This window comes from Apteryx mantelli, chromosome 1, assembly GCF_036417845.1.
Source record: "Apteryx mantelli isolate bAptMan1 chromosome 1, bAptMan1.hap1, whole genome shotgun sequence".
Classification (NCBI taxonomy): domain Eukaryota; kingdom Metazoa; phylum Chordata; class Aves; order Apterygiformes; family Apterygidae; genus Apteryx; species Apteryx mantelli.
Window position 1 is genome coordinate 143323053 of NC_089978.1, and position 19235 is coordinate 143342287.

At 41.2% G+C, this 19235-nt stretch overlaps 1 protein-coding gene across 12 annotated transcripts in view; it reads left to right on the forward strand.

Annotated features, from left to right (window-relative positions):
• KIAA0930 (KIAA0930 ortholog) overlaps positions 1 to 19235 on the forward strand; it is a 163024-nt gene that overhangs the window by 74309 nt on the left and 69480 nt on the right. For 11 of the 12 annotated variants that reach the window (XM_067305146.1, XM_067305197.1, XM_067305190.1 and 8 more), the window contains exons 3-8: positions 5477 to 5584; positions 6908 to 6985; positions 10103 to 10204; positions 10664 to 10804; positions 12659 to 12853; positions 16342 to 16504. In XM_067305146.1, coding sequence (XP_067161247.1) covers positions 5477 to 5584; positions 6908 to 6985; positions 10103 to 10204; positions 10664 to 10804; positions 12659 to 12853; positions 16342 to 16504 — 787 coding nt within the window. The remainder of the gene's footprint in view (positions 1 to 5476; positions 5585 to 6907; positions 6986 to 10102; positions 10205 to 10663; positions 10805 to 12658; positions 12854 to 16341; positions 16505 to 19235) is intronic. The other variant, XM_067305214.1, reaches the window with a different exon arrangement.

Here is a 19235-nt window from a genome sequence, read left to right on the forward strand (position 1 = left end):
CATGCAGATGATAACTCCTGACACCGGTTGCAGTGATAAGGCGTTTTCCCTGCTGGCATAGCTGGTGGTTGGTGCTGCGGCAGCGCCAGGCTCCCTCCAGGACCTGCAGTATCCACCAAAGTCGGTGCAGAAGCACTCACAGGCCTAGAGATGGACCATAGCTTGCTTAGCGCAGGAGAGCTGGGCCAGGAGAATAGCCAGAATATTTACCAAGCATGGAAAAGAAATGGGTTAAGGAAAAGCAGGGTGATAAAGGGAGAGTCCTGGTTACCTCAAGTGGCAAAATGGAGCATGCAGTGGGGGAATTGACATCAGGTGGAGGTGTTTCAAGGGGGTTCTGCAGAGATGAGTGTGGGCATTAAGAAATCACAGTCAATTCAGCTTTGTGGTTGACACAAATTGGTGGTGTGTAAATGGCAATTAGGGCATGAGTGTCAGAGCAGTCTGATCTCAGGAAATCGGGGATCTGACGGAGCAATCTGATCCCAGGGAAATCTGGGTTTCTTCCTGTGGTTCCATATGTCAGTGCCAGCAATGCATGCAGGCTCCAGGGGGGATACACAGCTCGCAGAGTACATGTTATTTAGCATAAGCTTCTTGTGCGGTGGTGTGCAGAAAAAGTACAATCCCGAGGTGTATAAACAGGGGAGCAGTGAGAGCACGTACAGCCGTGCTGTGCCACTGCCGGAAAGCTATGTCGAGGTCTGGTGTTGCTTTTCTAAAATGACTGTGAAGTATCAAGAGTGTAGAGAATGCAAACAAGATCTGCAGAACTGCCCTGCTGAGAGGCACAAACAGCTCTTAAAGGAATTTTGTCCAGTTTATTAGAAAGAATATTGACAAATGACTAATTTATAGTATGCAAGTCTCTTCATGCAAAAAAAAAAAACAAAATAAAAAAAACCCTGAGTGTAAAAGAACTACTTGATACAGTAGAAATAGGCATGGAAGAGGCAGAGTCTGGAAAAAGGGAAGCAGATGAATTAAGTGAAGATGATGCACATTTTCAGCCAAAGAGGGTGATTAATCATTGGAACAAGTTCTGAAAATAGGATATTTTCCTAGGTGCTGTGTAGTCAAATGTGATTAACTGGACTTTGTACAGAAGTAACAGGGTAAAATGTCCGTGGCGCATAGGTCAGCCCAGCTGATGTAATGCTCCTTTCTGACCTTAAACTTGGTAACTCTGTGAAGGCTTTATAAAGGCCGCATAATAGTTTTCAGCTTGCTGACACTGTACAAAGGCAATCTGTTTGACTTGAACAAGGAAATCCAGGTTGGCTTTTGAATTTTTGCTGAGAATAAATAATTAGCACTTACGCAGTTTTTGTGTTAATAAGTTTTCACACAGGCAGGAAAGCACATCTAATCTAAAGCCAGATAAAGAAGCTAGAGGTGAGATGTGGCTAAGTGAATCAGTAGCAGATCTGGAAAAAGACTCAGTGTGTCTCCTGGATCCCAGACTGAGACAGATTCGTTTGCTTGGGAGGGCTCAGCTATCTGTGAAAAAGGAGCATGTTCTCCTGTCCATATCAGATTTAACTCTGGAAGTCTACGTGTGACAGTGTGCATTAGGCCTGGAAAATCACAACACTGTGTTCTGAAAAACATGTGATTTTTAAGAAAACATTAAAAAAAAAAAAAACACATTTTAGGTTCTCCTTTACAACATGGTTTCTATCTAAACATCTGTAAGGTAGATGTTTCTCCTCAGTCAGGAGGGACTCTCCTCAGCTCTGGCAACACTGACTTACCTAAACTCACATGATGGTTTCTATTACACTGGGAATCTATTGCAATGTTGATAGCTTTGCTGTTTGTTGATGCTGCAATGCTTAGAGGTCAGAACCGTGAATATGTCAGTCTCCCGTTTCCCATTCTGTTGGTCCCAGATGCCTTCTTGCAGTGCTAAATTCACTTAAAATGATTCACTTAAAAATGTAAATGCTAGTACTTACCCCTTCATTTTTGAATTTGGTGTTAAATTAAGAAAATCCCTTGATGCTAACTGAAAGGTAGCTATGATTTCTGCAGTGTTTACTTGATTTCATTATTGCAGTTCTTTCACACAATAAGTAACCTGAGAAAGAAATGAGGCTTTCATCTCCAGGTTTTGATTTTTCTATTCTTGGCTTATATGCTGTTTGCATATAGCACCAGGAAGATGAGCATGTGGATCTTCGGCAGGTTCCCTAAGGAGGGGGTTATTCTTACATCCTTGCCCCCCCCCCCCCCCCGAGGCTGTGCACAGTGTGCCGTTTGACAGGGGGCTTGTTTGCTCCTGGCTGGACTGAGCCTGTCGATCTGCTTGGTGTAGTATTGAATGCCCCTTTCGGCCCTTCTAGTACCGTGGCGGTCGAGGGAGCTGAGGTTGGTTTGTGAGCCACAGCACTTGCGGGGCAACTCGAGCCCCGGGAAGCTGCTGTTTGGTGAGGCCAGCCCTGATCTAGGGTTTTGCTTCACTCGGAGATGTCGTAGGGATTCCTTTCTGCTCTTTCTCAGAAGCAGTTGTTTAGGAACAAGTGAGAGATGGACGTTGCAGATCAAAGCTGTTTATGAGATAACAGATGAGAGTTTTCAAAAGTGACTTACAATTTGGGTGCCTGCACTGTGAAGGGTATTAACAGGTAGGTGGGGAGTGGTGGCGCTGTTTGGTGTGAGGTGCCCTCACCAGGGTGAGGGCTCATCGTGTTTTATAAAGCAAGTAAGGCATCTGAAACCATTAGGTGCACCAGCAGGGGCAGGCCTCTTGAGTGTAATTGCCACTATAGTGCTGTTAGGGTTAATTAATTCTCCTGACCCTTCCCGCGAGTGTTTAAGTGGGCGCAAGTGTAAACTGTAAAACACGTCAGGTAGATGCTCAGCAGCTCTGCCCAGTGGAAAGCATTAGGAAGTCAATTTTGTGTCTCTGCTGAGTGGGGTTAGTAGTGCTCCTGTAGCTTCTGCCTGCTGGTGGCCCCTTTCTTCCTGGGAGGAGACAGGCTGTCTCCTGGATGCCTTGCCCTGTCAGGCGGAGAGCTGGGCTCCATGTGCTTTATTGCCCAGCAAAAATTGATCCGACTTCTCTAAATACGTTTCCTTTTGAATATAGCTGGGACTTCCGGGCTTGTCGCGTGGAGTAAACAACCATGGCAGTAATTGCCCGTGACACATGGTGCCCTTATACTGTCCACAGAATCTTACTGTAAATCAGTTTGTAGGAAAAAAGCGTCACAGCTGACTGAAGAGAAGCCCTTTTCTGCCGTTATTTATAACAGAGTGGGAGGGGCACTATGTGGAAGAAATCTGGTGCAATGACTTTCTAATTGCCAAAGAGAAATAGTTCAATGTGTGAATTAATTTTGCAAGCTCGTAACGCTTGATTAGAAAACGTTAGTCACTGAGGTCTGTGAAGTGGGATTTAAACTTTATTGCTAAGAAACAATTAAACTCTGCCTGGGTTAAAATAAAGGCTTTGAGGATATGAAGGCAGGATCACCAAAGATATCAGATATTTGCTACGAACTTGATCATTTTAACCCAGGAATTAGTTAGACCTGAAGTTTTACCCTGGAATTACTCAGTTAGGCCTGCCTTCAGCCGGTCCTCTTGGTATTGCCTTCCTTCAGTGATGTGACAACGTTTGTCTCGCAGGATGTTTTTGGAACCTTGTGAACATGATATTTCTATGCTTATAGGTATAAAAGGGCAAATACCACCTTAGTTTATTTGGAGATGAATTTAAATTAGAATATTGCCTTCAGCTGCTCACATCTCAGTCTTGTTTTTACAGTAACTCTCACTTTGTGGAATTATATTGCCAGTAGAATAATTCATGGTCAGGAGCTTTAAAAGAAATAAAAACAAAAGCAAAAAAGCAAATGATGGTGTATGCATCTATAGACATTTTTTAAAGATATTTGTAAGTGTGTGTGGGGAAATAATAATAGAAAATGGTGCATTCAACTTTTGTGGTATCTGATGATGGTGGCCCCTGACCTCCAGCTTCAGTTCTGCGCAAAGCCTTCCACAAGGGCTCACCTTGCGTGGTGAACTAAAGGTCACCAAAACCTGATCCTGACCAAAAAAAAAAAAAAAAAGTGGTATCTGATGATGGTGTCAGCTCTGAAATATTATACTGTTTTGTTGTGCTTCATTATATTTTAATCTCGCAGCTTTATTCTTACCAAAAGAATTGAAATTATATATACAGTTACTATACTCTTTTGATTGCATATTCTGGCTTTTCAAGAATCTGTTTTCTAATGAACCCCTCTTTCTCTCCCCTAACCAAAACAAACCAATGTTCATGAACTGCCCCTACAGCTATGTCATCTGTTCATTATATTAGAGATATTTTAATGGATGTTTAACAAATATGTTTATGTGTTAACAAAGATATTTGACTAACAAAAAGAGAAACAAATGTTTTTCCAGATCTTCTGTCAAGGTAGTGCATAGCTCTGACATCTACTGAGTGCGCTACTAATCGCCCTCTTCTGTGTTGCTCACTGTTTTGTGAGATTAAGCCCCATGCTGCAGCTTGATAAAATGGCAAACCACTGTCTAGCTCTCTGCACTACATCAAGTCAAGTTTCATATTTGTCATCTCTGTCAGTTCAGTTTATTACTGTTTGTAGGACTGTTTTTGTTTTCTGGGGTTATTTGGGATTTTTTTTGTTTGCTTGATTTTTAGTACAACTGAAAATCTGCTTAGTAGTTGGGTCTGATCAGTATTGTCAGTGTGAAACACTGAGAACAGTGGTTACCAAACTGTGGCCTGTGAGGCATTAATTAGTGAACTTAGTCTTCCTAAAGTCTCCCATTGCACTTGGAATAAGTTCAGTTCCTTGCTCCTGCTTCTAAAACGATGAGCAGGCTCTCTGCGCTCTTTTTGTCCTGGAGCTAGCTGCAGTTTGCTGGTGAGAAAGGGGATTCCTCACAAGCCTTCTCAGACTCTTTGGGATGAAAGTTTCTCTGCTGTAAGATGCTTTGGAGTTCTCATTCGTGCCCCACTGTGTTTTTCTCCAAATAGCTACCAGCTGCACATGCTGAGCATCAGTCGGGGGTCATGTTTGATTTTGAGCAGTTAGGTTAAGAGAGAGATGTATGTGTGTGGAGACCAGGTTTTCTTTATTTCATTTTTGTTAAAACATACCTGTCAAAAGGAGTAAATGAGATTGCTGTCCAAAATTGAGATTCCTCTGCACAGAGCTGTCTTTCCCACCCACCCTCCTTCACAGCCCCTGACCTCCAGCTTCAGTTCTGCGCAAAGCCTTCCACAAGGGCTCACCTTGCGTGGTGAACTAAAGGTCACCAAAACCCGATCCTGACAAAAAAAAATAATATAATAATAATAATAATAAAAATAAATAAATATATATATATATATAGCGGGAAATACCATATGATAGGTGTAGCTTCTGGTTTTGATACAACGTATGCATATAGGTGCTTGTAGACTGTATTTTATCAGAGAGGTGTTGTGTTTTCTCAGCAGGTTGAAGTTGAGGTTTACCGCAGAGATTCCAAGAAGCTTCCTGGCCTGGGAGACCCCGACATTGACTGGGAAGAGAGCGTCTTCTTGAACCTCATTCTACAAAAGGTTACACTGAAGCTTACTTAATTTTTACGGGCTAATTATGGTACAGAGGTTTCGGACAGACTTTGATCTATTCCCCCTCCTCCCCTGCTTGGGAGGTTTCAACACTTCTGGAGGATAGAAACAAAACCTGTTTTTCATTTTGTCTTTCAGAGTCTAAATGAACATAAATGAACTGAGAAATAGTTATTTTTAGTGAAGTCCTAATGTTTTCTCAAACAAAAAAAAAAACCCTTTAAATATACCCAGTGAAGCTGGGCTGAATTTCATGCTCAGTAACAAAAAGTTTTGCAAAATGGAGAGCTTCATCAAGGTTCATTGTTTTTGAGAATGAATGGGACTGTTACACAAGCAACATTTTCATTAAAGTTCACAAAACCAGTGCAGCTAAGAAAGAAACTGCTGAGTGGAAATGCAGTAAAAGTATTATGTACTGCACTGGGAGCTTGTTGCTCCTGACATAAGAACTTTAATGAGCCTTTTTTTGTTGGTGGAAGCATGAAACTAGCACAAATTATTTTTTAATTAACTCATGGATTCTTCAGTTATTTCACATTACATTGGTGCTTTGGGAAGCTGGTTATTACTGCAGTCATTCCAGATCTGTTATAAATTTTGTTGATTATGATCTCAAAATATGAGACCATTGGCTTAACTCACACACCTTGGAGAAGAAACTGTTTTTTCTTCTTTCCTCCCTCCCAAAACTCTCATTGCAGAGCTTCTCTGCAGAGAGCAGTTTCCACCAGTATCTGATGCTGAATAAAAACAGAATCATTTTGCTACAGTGAGAATTTGAAGGTGCTGTTACAGCTGGACATTGCTGTCCAGAATGATCACACTTGCTCCGTACGAGTTTTCTCTGGTTATTTGGTAGGCTATTCTGATGGCTTCTGATTGGTCTAATGTGTTGCTTGTGTTCATTAACGTTTCCCTTTTTCCCTTTTCCAAGGCAGGTGACGTTTTCCATCTATCCCTTTGAAAGTCTGTATGTTTCATGCTTATTCTCTCAGCTGACCAATAAGCTAGTTTTAAACAATACTGACAGGAGTTTCTTTACATATAGGTTGTTTACCCCAGCAAGCACCTTTTTTGCAGAAGAGTTCGGTATTGCTGCATTAATAAATAAATACAGGCCTCTTGGCTATTAAGAGAACAGTAGGAGTTTCAGTATAGTCAGTAGAAGAAAGGAAATAGCAATACCTAAACATTTTACTTTTTAGCCAGAGAGCTGAAAAGAATGAAGACAGGATGTGTTCTGGTTTGTGCAACCTGAATGATTTTTAACCCTAAACCTTCATTTCCCCATCTGGTGCTCTGTTTCAGCTGGATTACGTGGTGACTTGTGCTGTGTGCACACGATCGGATGGAGGAGATATTCACGTTCACAAAAAGAAATCTCAGGTGAGGTTACCTTGTTATTTCTGTGGACTAGAGGTTAGCATCCAGTATTATCTAATCCTAAAAACTGTATCAAAATCAGGGCAACAGTTCTTAGGCTACTCTCTGTGACAGATGCATCCTTGCAAAGCAGCTCAGATTTTTATCTGGTGCTGGTCATCTAAATGTTGAGATCTAAATAAGCTTGATTGCCTCTTTCAGAAAATTGTAAGGGCTTTTCAGCATTCAAGGTGTATATCTTTTCTTACTGGATTTGAGTGGAGTGTGTTGGGGGGATGTGTCTAGCTGTTTAACCAATCTGAAGGTAAACCTGAAATTGTAGGGGTGGCAAACCCACAAACATTTTTTGAGAAACCTTCAGGGTAAATCTGTAATGTGTACTATTAGGGCTATTAAATGGTAGCCAATTTGCTGATTATCAATTTATCTTTTGGTGTGCAGTGACAGGATGAGAGGCAATGGTCAGAAACTGAAGCACAGGCAGTTCCATCTGAACATAAGGAAAAACTTTTTTACTGTGAGGGTGCCTGAGCTCTGGAACAGGTTGTCCTGAGAAGTTGTGGAGTCTCCATCCTTGGGAGATATTCAGAAGCTGTCTGGGCAGGGTGCTGGGCAACGTGCTCTAGGTAACCCTGCTTGAACCGGGGAGGTTGTACTAGTTGCTCTCCAGAAGTCCCTTACAACATCAGCTGTTGTGTGATTCTGCAATTGTTTGAGGTTCTTGCCTTTTCTGCCTTAAACTGCTCATACCTTCCATCTCCGCACCAAAGGCTTTTATCGCTTGCTCGTGTGTGACATACAGTTGATACAGGGTTTAGCGCAGTGGAGGAGACTGAAAAATGAGCATGAATGGGATAGGAATGGGAAACTCCAAATTTCTTCCATCAATTGCCAACAGATCTTCCAACACCTTTTCCCAATTGTCAGAAATTCTATTTTAAAAGGCTCCTGTTGCACAAACGGTTTCTCCCAGACATTTCCATTCCTTTAGCTCATTCAACTGCTTGTGTGGCTTTACCTAAAAGAAGCCACAGGGTTTTTTTATCCTTTAATTTTATTTTACTATTTTGAAATAATTTTGTTTTGCCTGCAAGGAAAGCTGGCAACACTGATTATTGTATTTGTAATTTGCATTAATTGGGTGAACAGTTCCCTTCTTTTGTCGTTGCTAAGACACCGCATTTACACAACTGACATAAGCCTTTTATTTCTTGTTGTTTCATGTTTCTCCTGTGTACAAGAAATTCATATTTCACCCTGAGTTAATTCTTGCAAAATTCCTTTGAGAAAGAGTAATCTGTAAATAGTGTGTGCAGATTTGAAAAGTGGGAAGAAGAAAATAGACCTGCCCAAAGTGTATGGGCAACATTCAAAATACGGAGGGGTTTTGTTCCTAATTTCTAGAGGCTCAAACTATGAGGCTGCCTTTAATTTTCCTTTGCGTCTCTTTTTCCAGGAGAAACCCAGAACACATTGAAATTCATCAGCACATACCAGTAACGCTTCAACCTTATGAAGTTGTTTTGTGGAGGTAGATAGAGCAATTCTGTATACTGTGGAAGGCATATTTGCATTAGAACATTTTCAGTGTAACGTGCACCATTGAGGCTGTTCATTTTAACTGAACAAAAGCCAACTTTTTTTAGATCTATATTACTGCTATGATTGTTCTTGTTTTAGAAAGTGTATATTATCCCATCAGTGTGTAGCCAGATATTGAGTAGGTAGAAACATTGTTCAGGAGTCTGATGTGCTGTACTACTCCAGAGCTATAACAGAGCTACTGTGTTCATACCGGTAGGGTCCCTAAGACACAAAACCAGAGAAAAAAAAAAAGGCTGACTCTTCCCTAAATTGTTTTGCAGACTACATTGATTCTTTCCTGGCTTAACAGTAAGATGTCTACAAACTGTCTTTTCCTCAGGTGTGTTGAACAGGATCAGTTTGGTTTCTTTGGCATTGATGGCACAGGAACAAGGATGCCTGGAAGACATCCTTGTTTCATACACTGGTGCCAGTGTAGTCTTTGAGGAGTCTTGTTAGACTTTACTAATGCTACTTCTTGTCCTGAAGCAATCTTTCCTTTTTTAACAATCTATATTTAAATTTTCACATAAGTTTCATATGTGCAAATAAGGAAAAATGGCCCTATCATGAACATCTAATGTCCTACCCTTAGTCATGTTTTGTGTTGAATGCTTTGTAGCAAGTGTATCACAAACCTGACAGTCTGGGCAGATTCAGATATTTTGCTACATTCACAGTGAGCTAAGATTCTACATGTTTCTGATGATGAAAGTGTTCAAAACATGGCTGCAATTTCATCCAAAGCTCCATTGTAAACGGAGAGGTGGAAGCAAAGCTACTTGGTATGAATTCTTCTCCTCCTTTACCTGTTAATCTTGTTGGAAAGATATAAACAAAAATTTTTAGCTATTTCGGTGTTGGGCAATTCCAAGAGTGAGATGAAGATGGAATTGAGAATTGCTTCAGAGGGAGGGGAGTGTAGCAGCAAGCACAGTGGATAGAAAAAGAAACAGAAGTGGAAGATGGAAATGAAAATTTGAGTCCCATTACTTAGCAATATTAGTCTTATTTTGCTACTAAGCAAATGGTAACAATGGACTTCACTGTACAAACAAATAATATTAGGTTAGCTGCTCCACAGTAACTTTATTGCTGGGTGAGCTTTTACTCTGCAGCACACTGCAGTAACTTAGAGGCAACTCAGGATTGTTTTCTGTGTTAATGAGGAGACCTTAGCTTCACCACAGAGTGGTAAGAGGTTGGGCACATACATGGACATTTATTGTGGAGCAGCTGATATTTGGCAGCTTGCATGTCAAAACTCAATGATTTCAGCACTGTCTGCCCTTGATGTCTTTATAGGCCATTGCTGGCACAAGTGGGAGGTTTTCTCATTGTTGCAATGGAGGCTGGAGTCAGAAACCAACTCAGCCTTGCCTGCAGGATGTCCAGCATCTCTAGCATAAGGCAAAATAGTGCCTGACTGAGCAGTGTTGGACTGTGGACTTTTGGTATTGCTTGTCTTGTATTCAGTGCTCCTATTCCTGGCTACTTTAACTGAGAAGATGTAACCTTTTTCAAAATCTTTCTCAGCAAGTGTTCGCATCTCCTAGCAAGCACCCAATGGACAGCAAAGGAGAAGAGTCAAAAATAAGCTACCCCAACATATTCTTTATGATTGACAGTTTTGAAGAGGTGAGTTTCTTGCTGCAGCAGAGCTTTGTCCTTTTCTAGTCCTCTGTCCTGAGTGGTTGTTTCCTAGGTGTCTTTTGGACAAATGTTCTTGGCCAGTTGAGATTTTCCTTCCATGAGTTTTTATGGGGCCAAGTCTATGATGATTTTATTTGAGCTTCCTCTTAGTTTAATGGGTTTGAAATCTGAAATTAGAGCTGAATTTTGGCATTTGTCTTTATGATGGGCTAAAGCAGGACAGGCTAACTGTGAGCGCTGCTTAATCCAAGATGTGATCTGCAGTGAGCAGTGCCTGAGGGCCGTGTTTTTTGGAAGGTCTGTGGAGGAGCCTACAGCTCCCTTGCTTTCTCTCATTTACATTGAACCTACCCTGGGCATAAGGACAATTGTGGGAAACTAAATATGTTTGAGCTTTAACAGCTGCAGTTTTCCTTCAAGTATTTCATCTTGTATCCGTGGCAGGTTTTCAGTGACATGACTGTGGGAGAAGGAGAAATGGTCTGTGTGGAGCTGGTGGCCAGTGACAAAAGCAACACCTTCCAAGGGGTGATTTTTCAGGGGTCCATCCGCTATGAAGCACTCAAGAAAGTCTATGACAACAGGGTAAGGTGCTTCGGAAAGACAATGTCCTTTGCAAGAAGAATATACTGAACACGTGTTTTGTTTTGTTTTGTGTTGTTGTTGTTGGGTTTTTTTGTGCTACTGAAGCTGTTAGCTTTTTGTCCTGTTAGATCATCTGCATCGTAACCTATCCTTTTTGGCTTTGAAAGTTGCTCAAAAGCTAGTGCTTTTGGCTCAGTCAGCAGAGGTTGCTCAGACCGGGGTATAATAATTTGGTGTTTACCAGAAGGAATGAAGTTGGTAGGAACCCAAGAGCATGGCACAGGAATGGATCTGAATAAAAGGAGTTCTGGGAGCCCCTTTTTTTTCCTGAAGGATAATGGATATTTTTAATTATCTTCAGAAGAGGAAGGTTTTACAGGAAGATTTTGAACTCTGATAACTTATATATAAAATGTGTTTTTCTTTAGTGCATTCTATACCACCAGTTATTTTCAAAATGCCACTGTAGTTTCACTGTCCCAGGTGGAAGCTTTTTTTGCTTACCTATAGAAATGTGAAATGCCAGCACTTGCACTTTAGGATTCTGTACTTAATGCTTAAGCTGAGAGTGCAAGAAACAATAAACTACCCAAACGGTTTGCTCTTAAAACAATCCTGAGGGATTAAAACAAAGCAAAAATTGGTATCTACTGTGACTGTGAACTCCTTCATCTCCTTTTGTTCCTTCCCCTTTCAGGAGAGGTCCTGAGTAATTTTCCCTTCTCTCTGTTTTAGTTCATACTCTTCTAGGAATTTTTCCAGAGAACATGAAACTGAAATTGTTTCTCTACCCAGCCATCACCTTATGGCATCACGCAATCAGCAGACGGGTTATTAATGTACACAGGAATGCAGATTCACTAAAAATGAAATAAGGAGAAAGCCTTGCAGTGGAGAGGCAAGGTTTGGTGTGTTAATGTCACCTCATAGCTGAGGAACATGCTGTTTGACCACATTGCTGTTCCACATTGTTTTTTCAAATGAAATAGAATTGTTAGAGCTTTAAATTCTCAATCACAGCCAAAGGCAAAACTTGAGATCTGATCTGCTTGCATTTTCACTCTTGACAGAACAGAGTCAAGCTCTCTATACTTTTGAAGGTTGCTTGATTTCAGAAGCCTTTATTAATTCTTAATACAGTAACAGTACAAATTTTGTTATGTTATGAACAAAGTCCTACTCATTTCATTAGGCAAAACCTTGATTGTTCTCATATTTGTGTGTTCCTTTTTTCAGTTCTTATTTGAATTTTCAGTTCAGTTATGTTAATTGGAAGTTGAGTCCTTTCATCTCTTGAGAGGGTTCAAAGGCTATCAGTGTTTTGTGGTGAGCAATGTGATGCAGTTGAACTGTGTGTTGGGACTGGTTCTTTATGCTTTGGGCATGACAGTATGGACACAGAATTGTCTGATTTGACTTACCACAAATTAGTGCCAGAATTGTGCAGTGTGCTGTGCTAGTTTGGGGGAGGTTTGAGAGTGTCTATTGCTTTTAGACTCAAACTAGTGTCCTTTCATGGGCTGAGTGCTGTGCATGTGTGTGCCTGTGTTCCAGCATGCCACACTGTGGAAGTCAGGACACCGGTGTCTTATCTCAGCTTGCCACTGGATAATGCTGCTTTTTGGGTAGTTGAAGGAGTTGATTCTTCTGAGCCTCCTTTTTTTTTTTTTTTTTTTTTAAATCTGTAAAATTGCCTCCGTCTTGGAAAGATTGTGGCTTAAAATGCTATGTAAGAATCAATATATTGATCATTATCTACTGTGTTCTTGACTTAAGCTACTGCTTTCAGAGAATGTTACTTTTTGAAGCATGGAGATATTACTTGTGTTTCTCTCCTGTCTTGGTGCATTGTAGGTGAGTGTTGCAGCTAAGATGGCCCAAAGGATGTCTTTCGGCTTTTATAAGTATAACAACATGGAGTTTGTCCGAATGAAAGGACCACAAGGGAAAGGACATGCAGAGATGGCAGTGAGTAGAGTTTCTACTGGTGACACTTCACCATATGGGACAGAGGAGGATTCAAATCCAGAATCCCCGGTGCATGAGAGAGTAAGTAGTAGACAGAAATATTGACTTGAAGTTAAGCGCTGAATATTTCTTGTTTCAAAGCCAATGGATGGACTTTTGGGATTAAATCGCATCAAGGTTCTAAAGTTAGTTTTTTCTGTGTGTTTTGAATATATTCAGTATGTGTAGATGGATTTTTATTGCAGTTTCCCTTGAGCGAATACCGAATACAGAGATGACTGGATGATTCATACTTCTGGAGGAGTGTTTTATTGAAACAACAGTGATGTTGATGCCAGGGAAAACGATGATTCTGCCTATTTTCTATGAAAATGAATAGATTCCATTTCTATTCAAGATATGATTTACCCAGAAATGTAGAATTAGTATATGATGTAGGTTGTTTACTAAACCTCACAGGAAATGTTACATAGAAGAGATTTTGCCACCAGGGACTTCAATATGAAGCCTGTATAATGTTAAAATAAAAATTGGGGATCTAGATGCAGTATTTAGGCACATGTTTAACTTTAAGCACAAGTGCAATAAAATACCAAAGATGCCGATTTGACCCTTTTTCGGTTCCAAGCATTGTTTCAGTGAGTGTGTTTTGCCTAGTTAATGGGGATTAGGCAACATTGCTTTAAAATACCTGTACGGATGTGTCCTGCCCCAGGCAGGGTAGTTACTGATGGATTTTAGTGTGGTTTTCTGCATAATGTAAGTAACCCATGTAATTCAAAGGAGGCCACCAGGACTTCTTCCAAAGGTGTCTGTGCAAGCTGCATGATTTTTGTTTCTGGCTTCCTAAAAGGCAAACTGAGCTGCCAGTGCAGAGCTCATTAACTAAATGTAGATGCTGTCTACCATATAGTTACAACCTGGAGAAGTCAGGCCTAGAGGAACTTTCTGCTCTTCTGGCTCCAAGACTTCCAGTGCTTCTATTTGATAATGTATTATCATTGCTTTTCTGGCAATGGTTTTAATAGTGATTTATCTGTTACTGTTTTTTCTCTCCATGGGTGATATGAAATGGCTACAGAATTAAAAATAAATTGAGGCAAGCACAGATTAGAGAGCAAGTGCACTAAAGAGGAGATCATTTGACTGGTAAAATGCTTCTGAATTATTTTTTTCTTTATAGCAATGACAGAGAGATGACATGGAGAGATTCTTCATGCAACACCAGCTTGACAGGCTTGGCTGTCATCCTCGCTCACATGTCACCTCCCTCCTTATTCATATGGACAAATAGGAGCAGTATGAGATCTTAGACCAGGACGAATTACAGAATTGTTAAATTAACTGTGTGAAGAAAGAAGAATAAGATAGGAGTTACTCATCTCCATTAGCAAAGTAGTTTTGGGGTGTTGTTGTTTGTTAGGGGTTTTTTCCCCTCATTTGAAAGGAAATTATTAAAATATTACTAGCAAAAACAGCATGTAACCACTTCATTTGAAATGCTTCCTGAAATAGATCTGGTCAACTATAATTGTGGTTTACCCAGGAGCAAATGCTATTCTGAAGGTTCTGGCTGTAGCTTCATGCCTAGCTTGTGTTTCACCATGGACAATTATATCCTTGTATGTGTCATCGCTTAGGCTAACCAAATCATCAGTGGCCTTTCACCTTGTTTTTCTCTAACCTAAAGAGAAATATAATATAATTGTACATTGACTTCATTTTTGTATCAGCATTGCAAGATTAAGTAATTGCCTTGTGACCCTGCTTCACAGAAACACCATGAGCTTCTACAGTGATCCCATGTAGCATCTTTTTAAGCAGGGAAACAACTACTGTGTGTTTACCAAAGGAATGAAGATGGACAGTTTTAGTGTGTCTGGTACTCATATTAAATCAATTTTCTGAATTCTAACATCCAAAAATAAGATAAGATTGACATTCTTGGTGCCTAAACAAGCAATTAATCTGTATTTTTTTTCCCCCTTGTGAATATAAATCCCTGTGCACCATGATCACATGACAGCTCTGAAAAGAGAGGTATTCACAACACAGCTGAGCGTGATGATCTATCAAAATATTTTCATCTTGATGAACCTCTTGAAGTTGAGATGACTGCTCATCTGGCATTCTTTCATTGATGGCTCTGATAAAACTTCTGGCTAGATGCCGGTCATGATTCATGAAAAGAAGGTGATCAGGAGTAGTCAGCATGGCTTCACCAAGGGGAAATCATGCCTAACCAATCTGATAGCCTTCTATGATGGAATGACTGGCTGGGTAGATGAGGGGAGAGCAGTGGATGTTGTCTACCTAGACTTCAGGAAGGCTTTTGACACTGTCTCCCATAGCATCCTCATAGACAAGCTCAGGAAGTGTGGGTTAGATGAGTGGACAGTGAGGTGGATTGAGAACTGGCTGAATGGCAGAGCTCAGAGAGTTGTGATCAGTGGCACAGAGTCTAGTTGGAGGCCTGTAGCTAGCAGTGTCCCCCAGGGGTCAGTACTGGGTCCAGTCTTGTTCAACTTCTTCATCAATGACCTGGATGAAGGGACAGAGTGCACCCTCAGCAAGTTTGCTGATGATACAAAACTGGGAGGAGTGGCTGATACGCCAGAGGGCTGTGCTGCCATTCAGAGAGACCTGGAGAGGCTGGAGAGGTGGGCGGAGAGGAACCTCATGAAGTTCAACAAAGGCAAGTGCAGGGTCCTGCACCTGGGGAGGAATAACCCCATGCACCAGTACAGGTTGGGGGCTGACCTGCTGGAAAGCAGCTCTGAGGAAAAGGCCCTGGGAGTGCTGGTGGACACCAAGTTAAGCATGAGGCAGCAATGTGCCCTTGTGGCCAAGAAGGCCAATGGTATGCTGGGGTGCATCAGGAAGAGTGTTGCCAGCAGGTGGAGGGAGGTGATTCTCCCCCTCTACTCAGCCCTGGTGAGGCCACATCTGGAGTACTGCGTCCAGTTCTGGGCTCCCCAGTACAAGGGGGATGTGGCACTACTGGAGCAAGTCCAGCGAAGGGCTGCAAAGATGATTAGGGGACTGGAGCATCTCTCTTATGAGGAAAGACTGAGAGAGCTTGGCCTGTTTAGCCTGGAGAAGAGAAGGCTGAGAGGAGATCTTATCAACGTGTACAAGTATCTGAAGGGAGGGTGTTGAGAGGATGGGACCAGACTCTCTTCAGTGGTGCCGAGCGACAGGACGCGAGGCAATGGGCACAAACTGGAACACAGACACTTCCATCTGAACATGAGGAAAAACTTTTTCACTGTGAGGGTGACAGAGCACTGGAACAGGTTGCCCCGAGAGGTGGTGGAGTCTCCTTCTCTGGAGATATTCAAAACCCGCCTGGATGCGATCCTGTGCAATGTGCTCTAGGTGACCCTGCTTGAGCAGGGGGGTTGGACTAGACGATCTCCAGAGGTCCCTTCCAACCTCAGCGATTCTGTGATTCTGATTTTTGCACACGACTGCCTCATGCCACATATCGGGACTGATTATTTATTACTGGATGCGTAAAACTTTTTTAAACAAAGCGGTCTTCAACACTTCTTCAATTTCCCTTTCAGGTCACTTCTTTCAGCACACCACCAACCCCAGAACGGAACAATCGCCCATCTTTTTTCTCCCCATCCCTCAAGAGAAAAGTGCCCCGAAATAGAATTGCTGAAATGAAAAAATCCCACTCAGCAAATGACAGCGAGGAATTCTTCAGAGATGATGATGGTGGAGGTGAGAGAAATAACATCAGGTAAACCAACTTCTCTGGAGAGGGGACAGAGCTATGGAAAGGGATCCCAATGCTGGATTCTCCAAAAGGTTTGCAGTGTGAAGAACCCAGCTCCACAGAAAGTCAAATGCCTCTGCCACTCTGAAAGTGGAGTTACTCACAGATGTAACATCCTTTTCAAAGCTGGATACCAATGATTCCTACATATGTTTAAAAATAATCTCCTCCTTTTAGACAGGAGAAGTAGTTGAGAGAAACCTTAGAAGGATAAGCAGGAAGGAGCCCATCCTTCCAAGTGCGCTCTTCCAGAAATCATAAGGCATTGGTGTACAGCACAGCTATGGATAAGCCCTCTGAATTCCCTGAGCGGATCCAGAATTGATTAAAGTCAGTGAAAAGACTTTTACTTCAACTGGCCTTGGATCCCAATTCTCTAAAAAGAAAATCTGATGGATTAATTTGCTCATGTAATGGTTTAACACATTGTGCAACTTCCCCTTCAAATTCTAATTACTCGGTGTGAAACAACCAACAAGACAAAAATTGAGGCTGGTTCAGAATACAGTTTATAAAACTATAGGATTTATAGGGCAAGAAACTCAACTGGCAAAGTCCAAACAGCTTTTCATGTTTAAAAAAAACACAGTAGAAAAGCCAGCAAATCTAGCTATCTATTGGCATGTTAATAGGTAAGCACAAAGGTCATTTCCAGATCGCAAGTTGTATTTGCAGTAGCAAAGGTATCATCTATTGCTGGTTTTAGAAATCAGTCATACTGGACCAGCTTAACTAAAAAGGAATTGCACATTAAAAAACAATCTTAAATGAAAACATTTCATTTAAATTCTGTTGTAACTTAAATTGATTGCAATTTATTCAGGATTCCGTCAATGGAAACCATTCCTCACCTCTCCTTTAATTTGCCCAGTCAAAACATCTGTTATTTCAGTTGAGATGTATTTTAGCATGTTTAAGTAGACGAAGGGTAGGGCTTAGATCAATTACTAGGTAGTATGGGGAGAAGGGCTGCTCTCCCAAGTGGAGTCCTGTTGTCTTTGATACATTTCTCCTTGTTGTTGCGTGATTAGAGGATGGAGTTTAAAGCATTTATCCAGCAGCCCTAATTAAGGATGTTTGCCCAGTATTGTTTTGCAGGGTCTGAGCTTAATGCCCTTAATCATAATGATGAACATTCTTACTATTTTCACTCTTTTCCTTCTAATATATTTACAAAAGTAAGCAAATAAAAAAATACTGAGAAACGTGTTTTCACTTACAGCTGTAAATGTTTCTCGCCTTATCTTTCCTGATTCTAAAAAGATACAAATAATGATTCAATGTTACTTTTGTTGTTACTGTACTATTGCTGTTGTTGAGTGGGAGGCTGAATGAGATGACCTCAAAAATACCCTTTAACCCAGTTTGGTCTATGATTATGAAAAATCTGTGATTATTAAGATTCGAGCAATGGAGTCGAGCAGAATTACCAAAGCTGAAGTTTTGATAGGAATAGAGGAATATTTTAACATGTCAGGAAGCTTCATTTGTTTAAGAATATAACATTTCTAGAAGGAGAAGTAGCTAAATTGTATTTCTGTACAAATTCAGAAACCTGAGTTTGCTCAGGAAACTGCAGTGATGAGATTTGTTGTTCCAGGAGGGGAAAAGCTGAATTCAGTCCCCAACTGGTGACGGGCTTTCTGCAGAAGCCAAGATATTCTGGGCCATCTTGGCTTAATGGGTGGAAGATAGCTTGCTTGTCTGAAGGCCAGAATTGTCCAGTGCTGCTGCAGACCTGCCCCCATTTCAGACAGACGTGCTGTGGACAGGAACAGCCTGTTATGGCCCTCTTAGTTTGCTTTTACCATGTACAAATGTGACAGAGCTGGAGAATTGCTCTTGTTCCAGGTACAAAAGTCAGGTTCTTCCGGCCTGATAACAGTAGGCCAAGAGCATGGCGATGATACATGAGGAGAGGTCATAGACTAGTTGACCTTTAATGGCCTTTAATGCACTTGCAGGGAAGCGGGAAAAATGTGACTTTCTTCTTGCATTTTTTGGTGTGCTGCCAGAGTAGCTTCTGCTACTTTTTTTTTATTTTGGTAGGGCCTCTTTGGTTTGATCAGACCCTGCTTTTGAACAAATGGATCCCGGAGCTTGAATTGCTCTGGTCCAGAATTGTGTTATTTCAACATCACCTTTTTGCACTGTGGATCAGGACTCAGTTTTCAAAAGTTATGTTTGTGGACCAGTAAAGTATTTATGGCAAGAATGGCACTGCTGAGGGATCCTAGGTTTGGCCTGAGGAATGCTTGGAGATCTGCAGTGAACTGGCTCATTAGTGCTGACTCTCCCCTTGTCTTGCAGATGTCAATTTTCTCTGTAAGAGAAACAAATAATTTTTCTTCTGTTACATTTGTGTATTTCTGTATGAGTAACTAATTATAGGGATATTCTGTTTTGTACATGAAGGAAGGCTGGGTGAGGATTCTGCTTGTGCAGTGTGGTAGCAAATGCTTTATTCCCTCTCTTGGATGGTCAATTAGAGGAATATTGTTTACTATTGCTGCCAGCTGCTGATACAATAACTTCAGTGTAAATGGTAAATGCTGTGACAAGACTTGCCCAATTTAAAAAATAGTAATAGTGACCTGCATGCAGTTTATCCCTAGAAAATAAGTGGGATACTCTCCTTTTTTTGAATTTCGGAAACTTTCACTTCATGTTCCAATA